This window comes from Melampsora larici-populina (assembly GCF_000204055.1).
Source record: "Melampsora larici-populina 98AG31 unplaced genomic scaffold MELLAscaffold_22, whole genome shotgun sequence".
Lineage (NCBI taxonomy): Eukaryota > Fungi > Basidiomycota > Pucciniomycetes > Pucciniales > Melampsoraceae > Melampsora > Melampsora laricis-populina.
This window is the reverse complement of record NW_006768786.1, coordinates 939,047-959,557: the sequence shown is the minus strand read 5'-3', so window position 1 is coordinate 959,557 and position 20,511 is coordinate 939,047. Positions and strand designations below refer to the sequence as shown.

At 41.7% G+C, this 20,511-nt stretch overlaps 4 protein-coding genes across 4 annotated transcripts; 1 reads left to right on the top strand and 3 right to left on the bottom strand.

The window, feature by feature from the left end:
- Positions 1–3,849: 3,849 nt before the first annotated feature.
- MELLADRAFT_87725 (uncharacterized protein) lies at positions 3,850–5,669 on the bottom strand (the record flags this gene model as incomplete). Its single annotated transcript, XM_007410803.1, has 7 exons — positions 3,850–4,079; positions 4,303–4,395; positions 4,484–4,600; positions 4,691–4,831; positions 4,940–5,164; positions 5,250–5,400; positions 5,496–5,669. The coding sequence occupies 7 exons, from the start codon at positions 5,667–5,669 to the stop codon at positions 3,850–3,852; spliced, it is 1,131 nt and encodes a 376-aa protein (XP_007410865.1).
- Positions 5,670–7,516: 1,847 nt separating this feature from the next.
- On the bottom strand, positions 7,517–11,421 carry MELLADRAFT_36501 (uncharacterized protein; the record flags this gene model as incomplete). The annotated part of the gene is made up of 4 exons (XM_007410802.1): positions 7,517–8,313; positions 8,389–9,882; positions 9,957–10,137; positions 10,231–11,421. 4 exons carry the CDS (start codon positions 11,419–11,421, stop codon positions 7,517–7,519), a joined length of 3,663 nt encoding a protein of 1,220 aa, XP_007410864.1.
- Positions 11,422–14,080: 2,659 nt separating this feature from the next.
- Positions 14,081–15,393, top strand: MELLADRAFT_123445 (uncharacterized protein; the record flags this gene model as incomplete). Its single annotated transcript, XM_007410842.1, has 7 exons — positions 14,081–14,228; positions 14,331–14,371; positions 14,472–14,499; positions 14,590–14,645; positions 14,709–14,797; positions 14,879–14,901; positions 14,999–15,393. The coding sequence occupies 7 exons, from the start codon at positions 14,081–14,083 to the stop codon at positions 15,391–15,393; spliced, it is 780 nt and encodes a 259-aa protein (XP_007410904.1).
- Positions 15,394–17,764: 2,371 nt separating this feature from the next.
- Positions 17,765–19,142, bottom strand: MELLADRAFT_63877 (uncharacterized protein; the record flags this gene model as incomplete). The annotated part of the gene is made up of 3 exons (XM_007410801.1): positions 17,765–17,857; positions 17,929–18,912; positions 19,017–19,142. The coding sequence occupies 3 exons, from the start codon at positions 19,140–19,142 to the stop codon at positions 17,765–17,767; spliced, it is 1,203 nt and encodes a 400-aa protein (XP_007410863.1).
- Positions 19,143–20,511: the final 1,369 nt, after the last annotated feature.

Here is a 20,511-nt window from a genome sequence, read left to right as displayed (position 1 = left end):
TTGAGGTGTTTAAGGGAAGAACCTTCCTGAGACCATGCCCGCCCAAAAAGGTTGAGGAAAGAAGAAAAAGTAAGTTGGATGAATTTTAAGAAGGAAAATTGAATGAGTCAAATTTGAATTGTTTTCTTCTGTGAAATTTTGGGCTGTGATAGATAGGTGACACACACTGCCTCATGAGACCTTTACAAAATTCAAAAACACTCAGAATGCAAAGGAATAAAGGGCTTTGTGTCAAATAGATTTTGGCTGCTTTGTATGCTGTGAAAAACTCAAGAGAGAAAGGATTGGTAATGACAACAAATCCATCATGGCAATTATGCTGCATGATTTAGGCTGAGCTCAAATAATCAATATCAATTGGATGTGAGATGTGCTGCATTTGATTATTGTTCTTTCATGTTATGTTTGAAAAATTTGATCTGTTTGAACATGGTTGAATTTAAAATTGGGCATGATATCTGTGCCCTCAATCAGGTCATGAAAGGATGAACCATTGCATGTGTCATCCTTTCATGATCATATTGTACCAATATGAGATTATCTCAATTGAAAGAGGGGCAAAGTCTCCACAGATCCTTTGTGGCAATGGATTAAGCTTCATATCTCAATGATATCAAATATGAAGTTCCACCTTCAATCCTAAATTCAAAAAATTGTTACACACAAGATGGATCTGTTATGTAGCACAAGATATGAACTTATAAAATGTTCATCTGTTGTGAGCTTGAAATGCAATATAAACAAATTTTACAAAGGATCCAGTTAAACTCAAACACATGCATGCACAAGGGTGGCTCAATAAAGAGTCCAACCTTATCAGACCCATTTGCCACTTTTGAGTACTCACACACACAAACACTTGTTTCATAAGCACATCATATTCCTCAATACTAAATCACAATGGACTCATCTCAAGAAGACCCTGATGTGCACCCCCTTTACACAACTGAAGAAGAAAATATGATCTGTTGTGAATTCAAAAAAATATGGGGTATACCTCAAATGTGGAATTGTGTTGTCACAAGATTACTTTGCCAAATCCAACTGGACCTATAACCAAATTCATACAATGATCAATGTGAACATGGAAAAATACTGAAGACCTTTTAACAACAGGAAATGGTTGAACAACTGTTCCAAAAATTCAAGGTTTATACCCTCACGTCTTAAGAACATTTGAATGGGTGAGGTTCAGATCTCAATAATAATCTTGCACATTCTTGAAAAATGTGCAGTTGAGGTAGTTAAGGATGTCCTTTACGCCCAGCTCCCCAATTTCTGTTTTGAAAGCACTAATGGTTCCAGGGTGTTGGGCTAGAGTCCACAGGGCTTTGGTATCATCCGTGTTATTGGACCAATTATGTTTTATCAGTGAGAACTGAAGATGCATACAACCAACGATGCATCTGATTGCAAAGTTTATGAGATAAACCAGCTTATGTAAAATGCAAGGTGATATGTTTATTCCACCTTTTTGAATTCCGGAAAGGCTGTTGCAATATAAGACCAGGAGTATGTGACAGATCTGCTTTCCTTCTTTTTGTATCATGGATTATGGAATTGCATGCTTATTGAATTGCCACCCACATCCTTTTACTTTTCATCACCACAAATATCCTTCAGAAGCATGCCATAGCATATCTCCTTCAATTGAATCAAACAACCTCCAGAAATCCTTGGAATTCACTAAAATCAACAGTGGAGAATTGAAGTGGATTGCGGAATCAAAACAGGCATGAATGTGAGGTGTGAATTCCGGATAAGATTTGTATGCCTGGTGCACAGGAGGACATTTGGCAAACATTTCTGTTCGCTGTTGAGAAAAAAACTGTGGGATTATCATTGCTTTTGATCTCATCTGGGCTTGGTTGAGAATGTAGAACCGCTCTTGTGGTAGAACAACCATTTGGATGTGTAAATCCCTTTATAGTCCCTCTCACCATTTCTTGGACTGTACCAGACAATCAATATTGGAGGTTGGGGTTGGAAATCCAGGCATGAAGTTTGGGTGTTCAGTAATGTGCAGATTACTTAATTCCTGCGTGATAGGGGTTGTTCAACCCACACTTCTCAAGCTGAGATTTAATTTAATAAACTAAAATTATTGCACTTGTGTTAATATTTGATTCAACTACATAGGGAAGAAAGGTCAACCCAGGGGTGTGAAATGCACAGAAACATTTAATTGATAACATAATTTTGATTCTTGGTGGAAATCACAAAGTGACTTGTATGTCAGAAGCTTGACACCCAGGAGGGAAATGAAGGATCAAACCCTTTTGTATTCAAAAAGGGAAATCTGATCAGTCCTGGTCAACCCAAGAATAAACAATCCAACCAGTTTCTGGACAAATAGGCAACATTTAAATCAAATGCCAAACTCAATTAATTGATAAAATATATATAAGATCAAAACCACAGACCTCCAAACCAGAGAATGGGGCCCAGGACAGATTGTCCTCAATATCTATGACAAATTCAGTTGTCTGCCAAGGGTCAAAATGTGAGGCTGGAAAACTATTTTTGTCAATTGTGGCATCATCAGGGTCATCAGAATTGTCATTATGACTGTGACCAATCTCTTTTTTGTCTGCAATTATTTTGAACCTGCAATGCATGAAGTAAAATGATTGGGAATGGTTCTGAGAACAGAACTTGACAATGGTCCATTGACAGTGCTCATCAGAGACCTCATCCTTGTCAGAGTCTACCATGGTAGTCAATATGAAAGTATGGTGGACATGTCCTTCTGAAGCACTGTTGCAATTGGACTGGCTGTGCTGGCTGGGGATGTCATTGTTTCCACCTGTTTTCCGGCATGCAGAAGCCAACTGCTCTTCAAGATTCTGGATATGAGACTTTGTTTGGAAATTGCGGATAGAATCCCACTGAATTGAGCAGCTGCTATAACAAGTGCAGCATAAATATGCCTGGGCCGCGCTGGGTCCTTGTTCATCCGTTGTGAAGCCTGGATTATAAACCTGGTATCAGTGAGTGAAAAAAGAGTCAATCCTGATAATTGAATGAATACATTGTGGTAATTTTGCAAGATGATTCATTTCCATCCAATGCTATAATAATCTTCAAGTGCCTATCAAAATTGGCAAGCACTGCTTGGAGATGCACAAGAATGGGTGTTGTTAAGGTAAAAGACATGTCTCCTTTTTTGATGAGAGGGAACACTTTTGACATCCTTTGATTCAACAGAACTAGTGAATTTTTTGCCAAAGGTGTTTCACCATCCAAAAATGGGGCAGGATTGAGATCCTGCAAGTTTGTTGAGGTTCATCATGGTGTTTCAACAGGTTTTATGTAAGTGGTTGACAGGCCGTATCAGCTCATCCAATTGGAAACGCAAATGCAAGCTTGGGGCCACACCAATTACTAACTGGTCTCAAGCCGGGGTCTGTTCAAACGTAGAACGGGTTTGGCAATAACAACATGGTCCATGTTCTGAAAGGTATTCAAAGGGAGCTCATCAACTATGTATAGATTAGACAGCTGTATTTTTCTTTCACAGTCTGATCTGATGGTTATGAGCAATACTAGTATATTATTTCATGATGGCTCAACTTTAAGAATGATTCTGCCATTTCAGAAAATTGCAAGATTCAATCTTCCAAAGACATCCAATAAAAATCAGAGTCATAGTACTTCATACTTCATCTGAAGTATAAATTCAAGTACATTGAGTATGCTTCAAAGTTGGCTTAGGCTGGACTATTGTTTGCTTGGTGGAGGTAGTTTTGTGACAGACAGAGATTGTGGATAATCTAACAGGAGTTGTAGAGATATATCTGTCAAATTCTTGGGGAAGACTGTGTATAGAACCAAATTGGTTGGAAAGAATTAAAAATGCATAGTGGCAGGCCCCCACGTCTTGTGATGTGTGGGTTTGCTGTCATATTTGTGTTCTGGATCTGACTTGTTTAGCTTTGTGGGATGTAGATCATATGCAGAGCCTGTGTCTTTCCAAGTACCCTTGCTACTGCTGATCATCTGGACAAGATAGGACAAGATCACTTGCAACAAGATGTCAAACAATTTGTAGGCCTTACAACCCTTGATTACACTGTCTACTTCAGAAGAATGTGCAAATTATACATCTATACATAGTCCTCAGTAACATAAATATTTACAGATCCAGAGAAAGTGTAAAAAAACTAAGGCCCGCTTTTGTAGAGTTGAGAAGTAGTGGTTAATCACACCACACTGTCAAAATTAGAAGAACAATTGGATATAGAATGTGAGAATGGGATCAAAAAGAATGTTCTTTCTCTTCATTTTCTTCTAGTAGTAAACGTTCATGATAAGAACTTGCAAGTTCACGAATATGATCACTCCAAAAAATAGCGGCTCCTAAATAACTTGATGCAAGAGCAACAGTGACAACAGCTTTCATGCAAAACCAAGAAATATACATTAAAATTCATTGACATTAAAAGCAAAAAGAAGGAAATTTTGAAAGATATGGTATACATACCCATATTAAAACTTGATGGCCATTGCGCGTGTTCCCCTGTAACCCACCCCCCAAAAAAAGAACCATTTGCGCAACCTATGCAAGCCAATGCAAAGATTGAACGTTTCTCGGAAGGAACTGATTTGAAAATCATCAATTCAGTCATTAAATACACTTTATCAGTTGAGATACCCATGAATGGACAGAATTTTTTAAAGGAATACTGACTTCCAATTGATCTGCCTCTATAAAGTTCAGTATAAGCTACCATATTAGGCAGTGTGATGGCCAAAATACTGGTTCCAATAACAAGAGGAAAGATACATAGTCTTATAGACTCGGTGTTATCAGTACTAGAATAATAATATTCTAGGTTAGATAGAGAAGGAGCATCAACAATCTTGAACCGAACAGATACGTATCAAAGTCTTGATTATTTCAAGAAAAGTGAAAAACAATCCTCTGAAATTAACGTACGAGCTAATCCATCGCCAATAGCAATAAGCGTTCCAGCAAGGATGGCAAGAGATTTTATTGTCCATCCTATCTTAAGGTGCACGCGAGTGATAGCAGCTCCAAACCCCAAAGCTGCGGTTATGACAGCTATAGCCCCTACTGATGCTAAAATGACACCAGTATTAAAGGTTCCATCATCTTGTGTTTCCCCAATTTTTCCCTTAACAGCCATAGCTGCCCCAAACCCTTCAAGCCCAAAATAATTCGACTATGAGATCGAGGATCTTGGGATCATCTCAGGAAGGAGTCAAAATTGCAAGATAGGACTAACCGAATGTCACTTTTCCTACGCAGCCCAGAGCGAAGTATAAGAAGGTGACTGCACTACGTTTGTCTTGACTGTCTCTATAACTTAGAGCCATAATTTTTTGAGCTTCAGTAAGCCTTGGCATCGGTTCAGAAGGCTGTTGATGATTTTGAGGCTAAAAATCCGTCAATGATCAGTTTGAAGTGACAGATTGTTTTCTGGATTTCTCGAGCCTTGGAAAATTAGAGTCAGATAAATCCCTATACTCACGAATTCTCTTCGTGGTCTCAGTTGTTTCCCTTCTAGTCTAGACAAGTCATCATCGTCTGTTGCATTTGTAGGATTGAAACTAGGTTTGTTTAGTGGATATGGAGATCTAAGAGGTCCAGCCAAGTCATGCGTCAAAGGGATATCTAGAGTCAAATGCTTGGATGTCATGATCATGTGAATCAGATGCCGAACTTCGATATCACGAACAGTGAAGATTAGATCAGGGCAAAGGGAAGATGATGTTGAGGACAAAAGGAAAGAGAGCGCAGATTAGCGCCGAGAGATAACTAAGTAGATTTCAAAGGTGATAGAAGAAATTCATAGAAAGAAACTAGTAAGAACGCGAGGTTTATAGTAAACTTGTGAATTTGAGAAGAGATTGAATAAATATCACCATGAGGAATATTACTCCAGCTAGAGTGCGGGGTTGTACTCAGAGTGTCACACACAGCCCATCCACATTGACTGCGGCGTGTCCACTGCGTCACTCTGAGTGACGCATGTTGCACTAACAGTCAGTATACCTCTAGATTATATATCGCAGATCCTTGATCTTGCCAATGATCAATGATTTACAAAATGTATTTATGTACGGACTGATCAAGGAAGGATGCATGACAGCATGAAACCATGTAAGCTGTAAGCTAAAATGGTTCCTCAGTGTAATCAATAGACTACTTATCCTTTCCACACTACACCTCCATAGTTTGGAGCTTCGATGGAAGGTTATCGAATGGAAAATATCTTTGAACACGACCAGTATTAGTGACCTTCTGATGGTTTTTTGGAAAGCATGCGACTTCTCGGATAGTCTGATGAATCAAAGTACATCATCACCCTTCTGGAGAAATCTGGAGCATACATATGAGGATTGCCTTGAGGATCAGCCGGCAAAAGGAACTATAACCCTGACCTGATGAACTTGCTATGTACGCTAACAATCAGGTTTCCCAGCGGGTGAAGGCTGCCAGGGTTGACAGGCATTCTGTCAAGTATGATCTGTGTTAATCTTTGGCTATGTAGATTAACATTTCATCAAGCCTTCTTGCTGAGATGCAATAGGATGCAATTCAGGTAATCCTCTACAGATTCATGACACAACTGGGAGGGTTACAAAATCAATCTAGATGTCTGGCAAGGCTGATAGCAACCACTGCAAGTACTGATAAATTTGTGTAAGTAATTGAGCTATCTATCCTTTGCGTCAATAGGGACAAGATATTGTGATTTAGAACTAGGTACATACATCAATATAGGTTTAGTAATGTGATCTAAAAGAAGTAAACATTTTAGCAGTATACTCGAGAACTTTACAAAACTTGCTCGAGAGATCGCGGCTAAAAAGTGTCCATCGGCATACCTGACTCACAACTTTAGTCAAACAAGCAAACTGTAAGCCTCACCGGAAAAGACTTGAAAATAGAAAAGACAAATGAATTTTCTACTATTCTGATATTAACTAGCATTTTGACCGAAAAAATCTCTACCACATTTATAGTTTGAAACAAAAAACACACAATTGTAGGAAAACTAGAGAAAAGAATCAAGATTATTTATTATATCGGGACCAATATAGCACTAAACAAAGAAAGAAAACAAGAATTTATCCACGCTATATTTTTTGTCTTTTGCTGATGATTCGAAAGGGGATATCTTTTAATTTGAAGCATATTTCTGCATCATGAAGAGAACAATAGTAGTGAAAAAGGAAATGAAAAAATCTGCCTTTAGGATCAACAAATAAAATTGACAAGAAAAGAGAATTGCTGAGATCGTATTTCTACTATTTTTTGAGTTGGATTTGTCTATGTTGCATTGTTGGATTCAAGCTGATCATGTGAGGTCAAGGATGTCAAGGTATGATCAACTTTCGTTAACGAGCACGGGTCCTGATGGGTACCTTTGTCGGTTTTGTAGGTGAACCTGAACCCTGGATATATCTCACTAGCTCATCAATCGTTGCGGTATTGGTGTTCTTTTTGACTAGAAAACAAAAATGCGGCACAAACATGTCAATAGTGTTAATCTGTTTGTAGAGAATTTAGATCAAACTTACGTGGGTAACTGATCTTCGAAGTGGAGGCGATAGGTTTCGAAGAGGAAGGTACTCTCAAGTCCGACTTGATGCTTTCTTGGTGTCGACCATTGGTTTGAGTCGAGTGACTTGAAGAGGCAGTTAGGCGTGCTCGAAGAGTCGCTGCTCGTTTAGGGTCTAACCCAAGTCTCTTTGCCAATCGAGCACTTTTCTCTTCATCTCCTTTGATTTGAGCCTCGATTGATTTATTGATTGCTTCAGTGAATTGAATAGCCAGTTTGGTTTGCTCATGGTCTGCTCCACACCGATCCTTAAACAACTGGCTAGCCTGTTCACCATACCTGACGGCTAGATCTTTTCGAGCACCCTGGGCGTATACTTGTGAAAGGATCAGAGTCGCTTCGGCAAACTTACCGGACGATTGACCATAGAAACTTCCAATCAAGACTTGAGACAATTCAAAGATGGATTCTGGTCTCAAATGCTTTGATGCTTCTAAGTTGGTTTGGGTAAGGTAGCCGGCATGGGTCACCACGGCTGAACCGTTGGGATGGCATCCTGGTCCATAGATTAGGTACCAGAGATCCAATGCGTGCTTTGTGTACCTCATTGCTGTCTTCGTGTTACCCAGAGTATATTCCATCACCGATAGGTCAGAGTATTGTTGAATGGTTTCGGGATGGTCGAGCCCCAACGTTCGCTCAGCCACGATCACACTCTGTCGTAAGTTCTGAGCAGCCAATTGTACATAGCTTTCAACCTCAACCTTCATGCCTTCAACGTCTCTGTCTTTCTGTGCTTCTTGGATTTCAGCTCTCAACGTTTCCCTCTCCGTTTCGGTAGTCGCGGATAGACAACGTAACTTCAGTTCTTCCAAACGGTCGTTGTGCTCGGTCAACTCCATCAACGCACGCTGATAAAGTTGATGGTAGATGATCGCCAGCGAATGCCAGTGTCGACACATCTCAGGGTGAACTGAACCAAAGACTTGTTCGTATGTTGTCAGCGCATCATTACACAGCTCTTGACCTAATCCGATGTGGCCTGCATGGAAAGCTTTTCGTCCTTCGGCGTAAAGTTCATCAGCCACTGAGCTACGGCAGGTCGAATCCCTTACGATCGGTAGAAGATTTAATACATCCATAGGGGAAAAGGTTTGAGTAGCGATGGAATTGTCGGTACCGAAATTTGTGGCTGGCTTCTTGGCCTTTGACTTTTTCTTCTTTTTGTTCTTGTTCGAGCTTGATACTGCCCCTTCAGCGATCGGTGTGCTGTCTGCCGACGCTTCTTCTTCATCGGTTGAATGCACGTGGGCAGGCGGAGGAGCTGCCTCCACTACCGGTTCAGAGAGCTGGTAATCCTTCAAAGCAAGCTGAATACCCATCCGCGTGCAAAGCTCACGTAGCATCTGCGTTTTTGTCACAGATAATCGCTCGCTGAAGAAGCTCGCTGGGAGCGCATAGCGGTATCGACTTCGAACCTCTTGGACGATTTCAGCTTGAAGGCCTTCTTTGGTGTAAGATATCCATTGTGCATCACTATCGAAGCAATCAGCTTCGTGAGGAATAGCAGGAGAAGTACCAAGCAAACAGTTTAAGAAATGTGAAATGCAATGAGATGTTCCAGCTGGGGAACTTTGTTCTAGTAAGCGGTTCAAGATGTGTTTGCAAGCTCTGAAGACCATTTCGCTGTGCAACATTCCGATGTTGGCTTTCAAGACCACGAGCTGATCATCCTTATGATCAGTTGCGACACCAAAACTGTTGGCAGCTGACTCGAGTTGGTGTGCCACATGCCCAAGATATCGAATATTCACACCATGCGAATGTAACAAGTCGCTCACACGTTTTCCATCTGCCGGTAACCCTTTTACTTCACATAACTCTTGTACCACAGTGGGCAAAAGTTGTTGTCGGACGAAGCTTGACAGTTCCTTGACGGTGGCAATCTGCTCCTCATCTTTGTCGACCGATGTCTCCCAAGGCTGGCTTTTTCGATCAACGCACGCATCGGGGTTTAAGCCAAACTTAAAATCTTCTTCTAATATTGCGCCATTGGCCTTGGGGGGTTGGCTCTTTTTCGTTTCGCCATCCGTAGTGTCAGATGGAGCTTCCGACGCCTCTTTCTGACGCTTGGTAAGTTGATCAAGAGCAAAAACTCGAAACTTGTATGTTTTGAATGCCGAGACAGCTTCGGAACGTATGAGGGTAAAACGGTGAGGGTATTCTGGAGCAACCTGTGTCACGTCACTGTCGGTACCCTCAACGGATTCAGGGTTAGGAGGAGGTTCGTTCAAAATCGGACCCTTGAAATCGTTTTTGAGGAACAGTACATCGAGCGGTGTCATACGATCTGAGCAGGTGAACAACGTCTTCTACGTCAGTTTACGGGGTAGATTGAACATTCCTGGCAAAAAAATCACTTACAAAGATCAATGAGGTAATATCTACCGTCAGTAGCTTTAATTCCATGAATATCAGCGCTGAGCCATAGCTGATGAGCGTTACCAGTCAAATCGGTGACCTTGTGTTCGAGAAGGTTAAATCCGCTTGCGACCTTGGCGGCTAGCTTGTGGAATTGTGGATCCGACCTTAAGCCCATTTCGGGCTTCTCGATGTCCACACTTCCATACAAAATTTCGTAGGTCGTGGGAGGCGGGATTGCAAAGTCGACGTCAGCGTCTTTAGCGGTCTTCACGACGGCATCTGATCCTTCCACATCTTCCCATTCAGCTTCGTCATCTACATGCTTTCCATCCTCCCCTTGCGGCTTCCCTGCAGGCTCCGATTCTTTTGATGCATCATCCTTGGGGGTGGTGTCGATGGCAGCAAGCAGTTTGGCCGCCTCGGCTTCAAAGTCCGGTGGGCGGAAGATTCCGGGGATCATACCTTGTACAATCCAACGTTTACCGTGATAATCAACCACTGCGCTACCCATAGTATAGACACCCGGAATATCGAGCTCGTTGAGGTGCTTGATATTTGTCAAGTCTTTGCTAGCTATTGCACGTGCAGCCACTGCGCCACCTAGGTGGTCATAAGCTGCAATCGGATCTGCAGCTCGACTGATCAGCATGTTGTTCTGAACAAATGTCCACGCAGTCTCTGGTTCATGTGGATTCAGAGGTGGAACATCGCCAGCATTGCAAGCAATCACGCTCCTAGTGGCCGCCATGGTAAAATCGAATTGAAGACGATTCCACAGTCGCTCACGTAAAGTACGTTCCGGCAACGTCTTCCTGGGTAATTCTCGAACCTGAGCAAATTCATCTGCCCAATCTCGAGCCAGGGGAAGACATTCTGCTGTCACACTTCCTGTGAGAAGGAAGGCGAGTTGAGGGCGAAGTCCATCGGCAGTATGCTTCGGAGGATTGACTAGCCAAGGGTATGCTGGAGTGCAATTGGTGATCGGAATCGAGGAGAAGAAATCCGGAAGAGATGGGCTTAGAGCTCGACTCCAAGTTTCGGAGAGCCGAGTAGCGAACAATGGCGAGATTGAACAGATGAGTTGAAATAGAGAGTGGTAAAAAGTGGCTTTTGATGAGGAGGGACTTGAAGCTCGAGGGGATGGATCGAAGTGTGATTTGGTGCATTTGTTAATGTAGAACCCTTTGGTATGGCACGTGAGCTGGAATGTCTCGCTTTCGAGGGTGGTGAGGGTCAAATATAAATGATGACCTTGTAGTCGGAGCGGGTGAGGAGGTGGGTTCCAAGTCGACAGTGTAAAAGTCTTCACATACCGAGCCGGAGGGTGATTGGAACACTTTGCAAATTCTTCTCGAATGACGTTAAAGGCTTCAAAGGGTTTAGTTGGGCTGAACGAATAATCAGCCAAGTCCGAAATCGATGACGGGTGTGATTCTGGTTCCGGAGTGATAGATAATTGTCCCATTTCAGAACCTTTCTTCTTCTTGTTTTTGCCCGAAGCCAAAGCTGACTCTGCAACACTAGGCTCAATCAACCCAGAGCGGGTTTCATCGGATTCAGGATCCAAGCCACGGATCGAGGGGAATGCGCTGATACCACCTGAGAGACCGATTTGAGTAGGATCATAGGTCACAAAAGGCGTAGTGTTGCCCATTAATAATCCAGGAGCTTGGTTATATAAGACATCTCGCACTCGGATCACATGCAACCGTGCGAAGTAGTCATTGTAATCAACTGACAGCAAAACAGTGTATGTCAAAGATCTGTGAGGATTGGGGACCACTGGGGATAAGAGTAGCTTGTTGACTAACTGTTGACGGCCTCCAAAGCACGCTTCAAAGTCGGATCTTTGTACTTCTCTTCCGTAAAGGCGGTAGATAGCTCGGCAAATTCACCCAAGATTGTCCGTTTGGCAGAGATATTTGATTTCGGATCAGGCTGTCCATTTTGATCAAGTTGAACGGTGGTGAGTCCAAAAGTTCCCAACCACCAGCCCTCAGTGGATTCCATAACGGATTGTTGTAAATCACGGATGGTTTCAGATCCTTGCGTAGTCAAAGTAATCTCCAGGTAGGGAGATTCTATCGGGGCTCCGTCTGCGTCCGTAAGGGATGGAAATTTGATCTTCTCGCAAAATGATGGCCTGGGTATGAAGATGGACAGCTCAAAGATTTCTGTTTCGAATAGAGCGATGTGTCAGAATCAAAATCATCAATAAAATAATAAGTCTTGGGAGCTGAGAGAGTTGACTACGACGCTAGAGCGGCTCAATTGAGATTGCGGATTTGACAAGCCAGTAGACAATATGCTGGTTCGAATAGGCTCTAATATAGACTTTGATCATATATCATGATCAAGTAAAGGTAGAAGGATAGAAGAACGCTCGAAAAGACTGACTAGGTTCCTCTTCATCAGGAGCATTGGCTGCTTGACTATCATTCTGTTCAGCTGCTGATCCAGATGATAATTCTAGGTTCTCAGGGAGCGTTTCAGCCGAAGGCATGCTTGGGCTAGGTTGAACCAAGACGAGGCTTGAGTCAAGAGACATGCTGAAGTGTGGACCGTTTGTCGAGCAAAAAGACCAAGGTGAAGAACTGTTGGCAGCAAATTGGTAATGCGGAACAAGGATGAAATTCTGAACATATATCCTGTTGATGAGTTATAAAATGACATACGCTACTATGCTTTGATGATCCCAATGAGAATTGAAATTGTCTGCTGAGCCAGAGTGAAAAATTGTGTGAAGTTCGATGGTTGGCGAATCAAATTTTACACATTGTACAAAATTCCACTTTTTTTCAGTCAGTGGACCGGTTGAGCCCGATCTGTACTATACTGTAGGGTAGTCTGTATAACATAGTAGGCGTTACATGTGAGTATGACATATGTACATACACACAAGCTCCTGAAACAGTTGGACTTTGGAACTTTGCAGTCTGAAACATCTCGCTTCTAGTGCAGATAATGATATGCAAGATAATGATATGCACGACATGATAATTCAGTCCAACATAGATACCATATCAGACTCAGCATAACTATGCAAGACTCATTAAGAGGTGACTTGAAATTAATTTCTACATTCAGTAAGGATAATCGGCAATGAACCCAGAAGGACTTTGAGCCTGAGGTCCTGATGGATGTGTTGAGATCACACTGTGACTCAAGATCAATACGTTTAAGATTCGGATGCGATTGCGCAAAAATAACATGTCAATCAGTAAAAAAAGTGTTCAAGGTCGTTTCCTATGGAATGGTGGACTCTTCAGTATGGATACGCGTTCGCCACAAGTGCTCAGAAGACTCTGGATTGAATGAAAATCATTTTTCTTGCCTTTGGTTCAGCCTCGAAAGTCAGTAGCAAGAGGGTGATTATCTGGTAGGAAGTGGGCAGAGTCGCGCCCGAGTAGCATTGCATAGGGGAAGCCCTGACAAATCAAGTACGGGGGCGAAGAGTACGGTGCTATGGTGTTGTTTGAAGGATCATGTCCGGATGGGCCTCGTGGTTCAAATTTATTCACCCGACCCCTTTTACTCTGGCTGTTTGTTGGATCGGGGATGACATGAAGTTAGCCCTATGACGAGTCGAAAAAGACTCACTCCAATTCACTCTCCTCGAGTCCCCGTACCCCTTCACGGCGAGCCCATTCTCGAATTTTATCCTTGGAACGTCCAGGGCCTGGTAATCGACAAGGTGAGGAAAGTCTCAAAAGTGATGCAAGTCAGCTTTCTCATTCGACGGCTACTCCATATCCCAAGGAAGGATTCCCTATCCCTGAGGACTGGTCTGACAAATCCTGAAAGGTGTACTCTGATTGGGTGTTGAGCCGCGGTCAGCCCATACACGAGCATCAAGACCTTCTATCAGCAAACGGGCAGATCACGTGTAACTACACCCTGAGCTTGGAGCTCGAAAGAGCCCTGCTGAGTACCAGCACGGCTCTACATTTTCATTCTACGTCAACATTCAGTTTGTGAACACCGCAAGTTGTTTGCAATTTCCATTCATACTTCATCTTGCTCGACGCATCTTTCTTTCATCCAGGCGTGTAAGGGTTTAGACCTCACGAGTAACCACAGTGTTTGGTTTTCAGTTTGATCAATTTTATATCACACTATTCAAGATGTCTATCAAATCCTACGCCTCTACACCATGCATAACTCTGGCCATATGGTGCTTGTTTTTCACGGTAGTTCGAGCCAATTGGGATGAAGCTACTGGTTTTGTTCATGATCATAAAGTCTCTCCTGGCTGGATGGCCAGAAACCCACGTGAATATAGTTTTGATTTCTCTTCTCAAGGGATTGAATATAAACTTTTGTTGCAATCGTAGAAATTGAATTTGCTTAATTTGCATCATTATTTCACTTCAGCAAAATCGTGCTCCAGAAATATTCAACTGGCTGAGTGCTCGGTAAGCCATTTTCTTTTTTGAATCTTCCTTTCTTCGGTCTGATGAGATTTGAGCTTACGCCTTTTGTTTCAATCACCATTTTTACATCGCATCTTCTCAGCATAACACCCGCAATGCATTCCCCAACGGTAAGTCTATGTCTCGCTGAAATTTCCGTGACCATCTATCACAATGCTCATCGTTATTCATCTCGTCTGACAATCAATTGGGGATAACAGTTCAATTCATGGCAGTTTTCACTGTTGACCACTCCAAAGATACATACCACGGTTGCGTAAGTGATCATGAATTGAATCATATTGTGTAAATAAATTACTGATCTTGACCCCGATTCTAGTCGTATGGTTCTTGCTGTTACTTTTCAGAATTTCCACCAGTCACCGAACTCGTGTCGGACCCTACTAACTCACACATCTTTGTCTGGCAGTTGAGTGACGGAATTTATTCTGCTTCTCTAGGGTATGGATTGTTGATTCCTGACAATGATTTCATTTTCCCATCAACCAGTAATCTTGGAGGTTTCAAAGGCTGTGAGTGATCTTCACAATTTTTAGTTAGAATATCATTGTCCAGTCCATTTCCTCTCCACCCAAGACTGATTCAATGTAATCATCTTGTTACCAACAGTAGGAACTAATCCCATTGCTAATCCCCAGACTGGAACATTTGGATGGGAAGAGGGAAAGACCGGGAAATACATCGATGGGACTCCAAACAGAGACACTTATCAACCAGCTCATGATAAGAATTATCCTGGATTTAAACTTCCAACTCCATGGCCAGCTAATATGCCAATGCCACCACAAAGGAATGCACAACCTTCTTGTGGTAGACCAGGTGAACCAAATAAGGATCCTAATCCTACCGGAGCACCTGGAGGAGGTCATGCTGTAAAGTTTAATCAAGCCGAATCAAAAAACTCAAAATCAGAAAGTCACGCCTCGACACCAACCAGAAACCAGAATCAAAAAAGACCTACTTTCTCTTTTGATTCATTTTTTCACCCCAACTTTGGCTTCTAAATCTGATGTCAATCAGTCAACATACACCTTGAAGGGTCTTTTTGTATTGTAAAGCATTTTGTCTGTACATACTTCTCAGGATATGAATGGTTTTTATCTAAAACCCTCATGCTAGAAGAAAGGTGTTGATTTGTTCTTTTGAAAGTCTTTCAAAATTCTAGAAATTTAATCATTCATACATTTTGCTTATTTTTCCTTTTTTGCGCAAAATTCTTGGTTCAAGAGAAAAGTTGATAGGCTGAAAAATAGAAACACATGTCAATCTTGAAACTTTTGTCCATGCCAGATAGCACCTTTGAAATGCTCTCCTTTACCAAGATATCATATGTAATGTTGACTGAAGAAAATTTCAGAAAACATGTGTATACTTTGGCAATTTAACTGGTTGACACTGGTGGTCAAAGGCACAACCGGACCCTAGTATGCTCCTATAAGGGGTAGTGTCTGAAAATGTGACTTTTGAGCTTCCAGGGAATCTTGTCCCTATCTTTACCCATAGCTCTAAGACAAGTTTAATCCTTCCAATCAGATGTATCAAAGCTTTAGCAACTCTGAACTGGGCAGAACCTTGCAGAAATCACGCAAGCTATATACATAATCCCATGTGTCATATCTCTGTGGAAGCTCAAAAGTCACAATTCTAGATCAGCCCCCCTTTTAGGAGCATATCGGGGTCCTGACAAAGTCACTATGAGTTCCATCAGGACAGGTGACACAGTGTATGAGTCCAATAGCATGGAGCCATGACAATATCAGGCCTTCCAGAAAGGCAGGCAATACAACTGTGGAAATTTTCATCTCCACAGTTCTGTACGCCTCAGATCACTCATACACTTCAGATGTGCTTTCATAAATCCAAAGATTTATGTTGAACACTTCCAAAAAGAAATAAGACTGTTTCATTTTTCAAAAACTATTCCACCCACTTTACAGATAGTCACAAAAAGTGTGAACGGTATAGAAGATACATAAAGAAAAGAAGGAGTATTAAGAAAACAGGTAAAGTTTAATAGGCATAAGTGCTAAGAGATACAGCAAACCAAGAAGTTGTGAAATTCATACGCTCTATGAAATAAAGAAAGATCTGTTGAAAGACAATCAAGACTGTCACAAGGAGAACAGGTAACTGTGGAATGTGGAATGAAAGCTGTGGTTTTTATTTTATAATCTCATCTATTTTTGATCCTTCTCTTTTATGAGTTGCAATGCCAGTGTTTGTGTTTGATATTCCCAACCAATTTTAGTGTACATCATCCTTGTTGTGTTATTGAAGTGGCTTGATATAGATGTACCCTCACCTCCCAATCACTCCCTTTCCGCATCTGTTGGAAAGAGGGCAAGTACTTTCCCATCTTCTCAATCTCATCACTATACTAATATCTCAAATACTGTTAGGAGTCCTACAAATCAGCTTTGACTCAAAGCTTTCACCTTACTTAATAACCTTTCTCACATTCCTATTCCTCCCAAAACTTAGCTTGGTTTACCTTTTACCCAATTTCACATACTTGAGGTTATGGAAAAGTATGCTGATATGTAGCACATCATTATCAGGTCTTATGGTGTTCTTGGCCATTCACATAATCCAGAGAAACACAAAGTCAAGAAGTTCTCATGGCCACTGCCTGCCCCTACCCACAAAAGTCCTTTCTTGGTCAGGCAGTCTGTGGCCTATGGAACCCCCACACACACTAGGTCAAAGCCTGAATAAGACCTAAATAAAGATTGCCACAATTGGAAATGAATATGATATTATAATGACTGAACAAGACACAGTCCAAAGAAGGATCAATCAAATTCAAACTCCTCAATCTTCAGGCAATAATGACACATCAAACATGTTGACTTTTGTAACAAGTGAATTTAATGTTATTTCCAACAAATAATGGAAAAAGTCTAAAAATGTATAAAATTTTCATAAGATCACAAGTAAGTTGACATTTGTTGAAGAAAAAAAATGAACAATGTAAGTTTAAGTAAACAAAGTTTTTTTGTGGATCATGTTTTTTTTGGTGAAGAACAATGGTTCAAAAGAATGATTTTTTTTCAATGAAGACATACAATTTTCTTTTGAATAAAATCAAGATTCAAGAAACAGATTTTTTTCCGGATTTCTTTTGAAGTAATAAAGAAAACAAAAGCAATTTGAAAAATCTCTATGAACATGATGGAAGAGAAATTGTCCATCTGGAATTGGTTGGAGAAGATGTGAATGATATGTTTTGTAAGTGTGACATCATCTCCCCTTTATAATATAAACTGGCCATCATGGCTGTAGAAGATATCTAATAGGTTTTTAGGTATGTTGCATTTCAATAAAAGTTTCTCAAAGGTCTCAGAATTACCTTTCCTCTCAATAAAGCAGTGGATCTCAAACAAACAAGACTGCCAGTCCTGAGGCAATACTGAAAGCACATGCAGCTAAGCCAGTGGCACTGCCCATGACACGCAAACCCATGCTAGTCTATTATTTTCAAAAAAGAAACCAGTCAGAGGAAGCAAGAGAAGCTATAAACATTATACTTGTTCACTCACAGGCGAAGTTATGTCTGGGTCACCGTCTGGGTATGGACTGGTCGAGTTTCCAGCGGGTGTAGGCGTGCTAGTGTTTCCAGAAGGATAAGGTGAGCTTGAAGGACTGTTGGGTGTGGCTGTGGTGGTACCGTTATCTTTGGTTGGGCAGCCTTTTGAGGAGCCCAGGTCTCCAGATGAAACACCACCAGGACCAGATGGTCCATTGGTGAGATTGGATTTCATGACGGAATCATTGCCAGGGTATGATCCAGAATCTTCGTCACATTCATTACCGACCGGTGAATTGTCACCTGATGGATATGTTGCGCTGTCCGTTGGCGGGTTAAGACTTGAGCCAGCATTTCCACCGGGCAAACTTTGAGTGGTGTTGCTATTAGTTGGATATGGATTGCTGCCTGTGTAGCTGTTGTCGATACCACCCCCCGGGCCTGAGGCAGGAGCATTCACATTGGGCAAATTTTGACCAGCGTTGCTTGACTTCGGATAGCTCCCTGTTGGATATTCGCCACCCCCGCTAGTGGTAGATGGTGTGGAAGGATAATCGCTATTCCCGCTAGTGACTGGTGGTGTTGAAGGATAATCGCTACCCCCGCTAGTGATAACTGGTGGTGAAGGATATCCGCTACCCCCGCTAGTGGTAGATGGTGTGGAAGGATAATCGCTACCCCCGCTAGTGATTGGTGGTGTTGAAGGATAATTGCTACCCCCGCTAGTGATAACTGGTGGTGAAGGATATCCGCTAGCGCTCCCCGGGCCCGAGGGAGGAGTACTCGTATCGGGCACATTTTGACTGGCGTTGCTTGGATATGGAGAGCCGCCTGTGTAGCTATCGTCGCTACCCCCGCTAGTGATTGGTGGTGAAGGGTTTGGAGGCGTACCCGTAGGACTGGTTATGGTGGGAGTTTGGCCCGGTTTGCAAGGAATGGGTTTTCCAGTGTCCTCGCATTTGCAAAGCTTAGTACCACCAGTACTGGAGGTCGACGACTATATAGATTAGCATTAATTATCAGTTTCTTCATTCTTGGATCACCTTTATAAGTGAATGTAATTTTGAATCAAGGAAATGTTCAAGGGAATTTATTTCTTACGTAGGCGCTGGCTGATGCCGATGCAGAGGCAGATGCTGATGCAGAGATCGAAGCTGATGGAAGGGCTTCAACAGACAATTCATGTAAAGCCAAGACGACAAATCCTAATAAAGCTGAGCGTTGCATGATGGAATATATATAAATAAATATGTGCGGTTGAAGTTTGATGATGATGAAGAAAAGTATGAGTTATGATAAAGTTTATATACGATGCAAAACTTGAATAAATATAAGAGTCTGAGTTAAGACAGTCAAAAGTTGGATATAATATTTTGTTTGAATGCGACTAAAGAAAAACTTGCTTATGATAGATAATGAATGAAAGTGAATGAGGTGGAAGAGAAGACGGCTGGATGCTTGCTATTTGTAGATTTTTCTGGCCATTCTGCGCTGCTGGGACGATGGGGATTGATCCTCCGTCTGCTGTGTATCATAGACTCGCTGAGCAATGATCCACAGTTGTTCAACTGTTATTGCTCTGGAACATAGTTTCAGGTGCAAATGACTTGGCTACGTATGTGGCTCAAGGGTTCGAGTGAAAGTTTATCGATGACATCGATGAAATGAAAAAACGTTTGAAATGTCATTGGGATTCAGTCCCCGAGTCTGCGTGTAGAAGCAGCGAGGGACTTGATGGTTAAGTTTATCAACTTGACCGCAAACACATTTTGTAAGATTTTAACATCTCAGTGAGACAAACTCGGTTCTGGCTCGTTTGGACAAGGTATTGTTTGATCGATCATTGGGAATCAAACAATTCAATGACAACAAGTATCGTTGGTCGATTTATTGTATGTACTGTAATGTGCCTTGGTATAGCGAACGATAGGCTCAGGCATGAGTCGGTTCATAACCTCATTGGAGCCAGACTTATGCGAGGTAGTGCATAGGTAGCAGCGTACCCCAATTGTGGTGAGGGTGTAAAAAGTGTCCTGACAAGCTTAATTACTACTTGGTGGATTGGCTTTATCAATCTGAACAGAATGCAAAGATGTGCTTGTGTGGCGAGAGCTTTCGTTTCTTCTAGTACACGAAATGTATATCGAACATAACCATCAAAAAGACTTTGCTTCTTCAGGAGCAAAGATTGATCGCTATGAAATCCTTGAATTTCATCTGACTTGGATGACTCATAAAACCTTTCCGAGAATGAGGATCGTCTTCTTGGACTGGTCACTTGACCCGAATAATTTTACATTTCGATGATTTCTCCGAGTTCAACAGGTTTGATTGTCAACTGATCTGAGTTTGTAACATATCCTCAACCTTTGAGCAGAATCAAGGTCATCGTCGGGGACTCGAAACAATGAATTGAGTTGGTCATCGTGATTTACCAGAAATTGATCCAACTTCAATTTGATGATATATCAAACAGCCAAGGAATTACCACAGGTGATGATGGTTCCAATGATCACATTTGATGATCACATTTGAAGATCACATTGTCAACTAATACTTCTTCCTGACCAAGTCCAATAGAACTTCAAAACTCTAA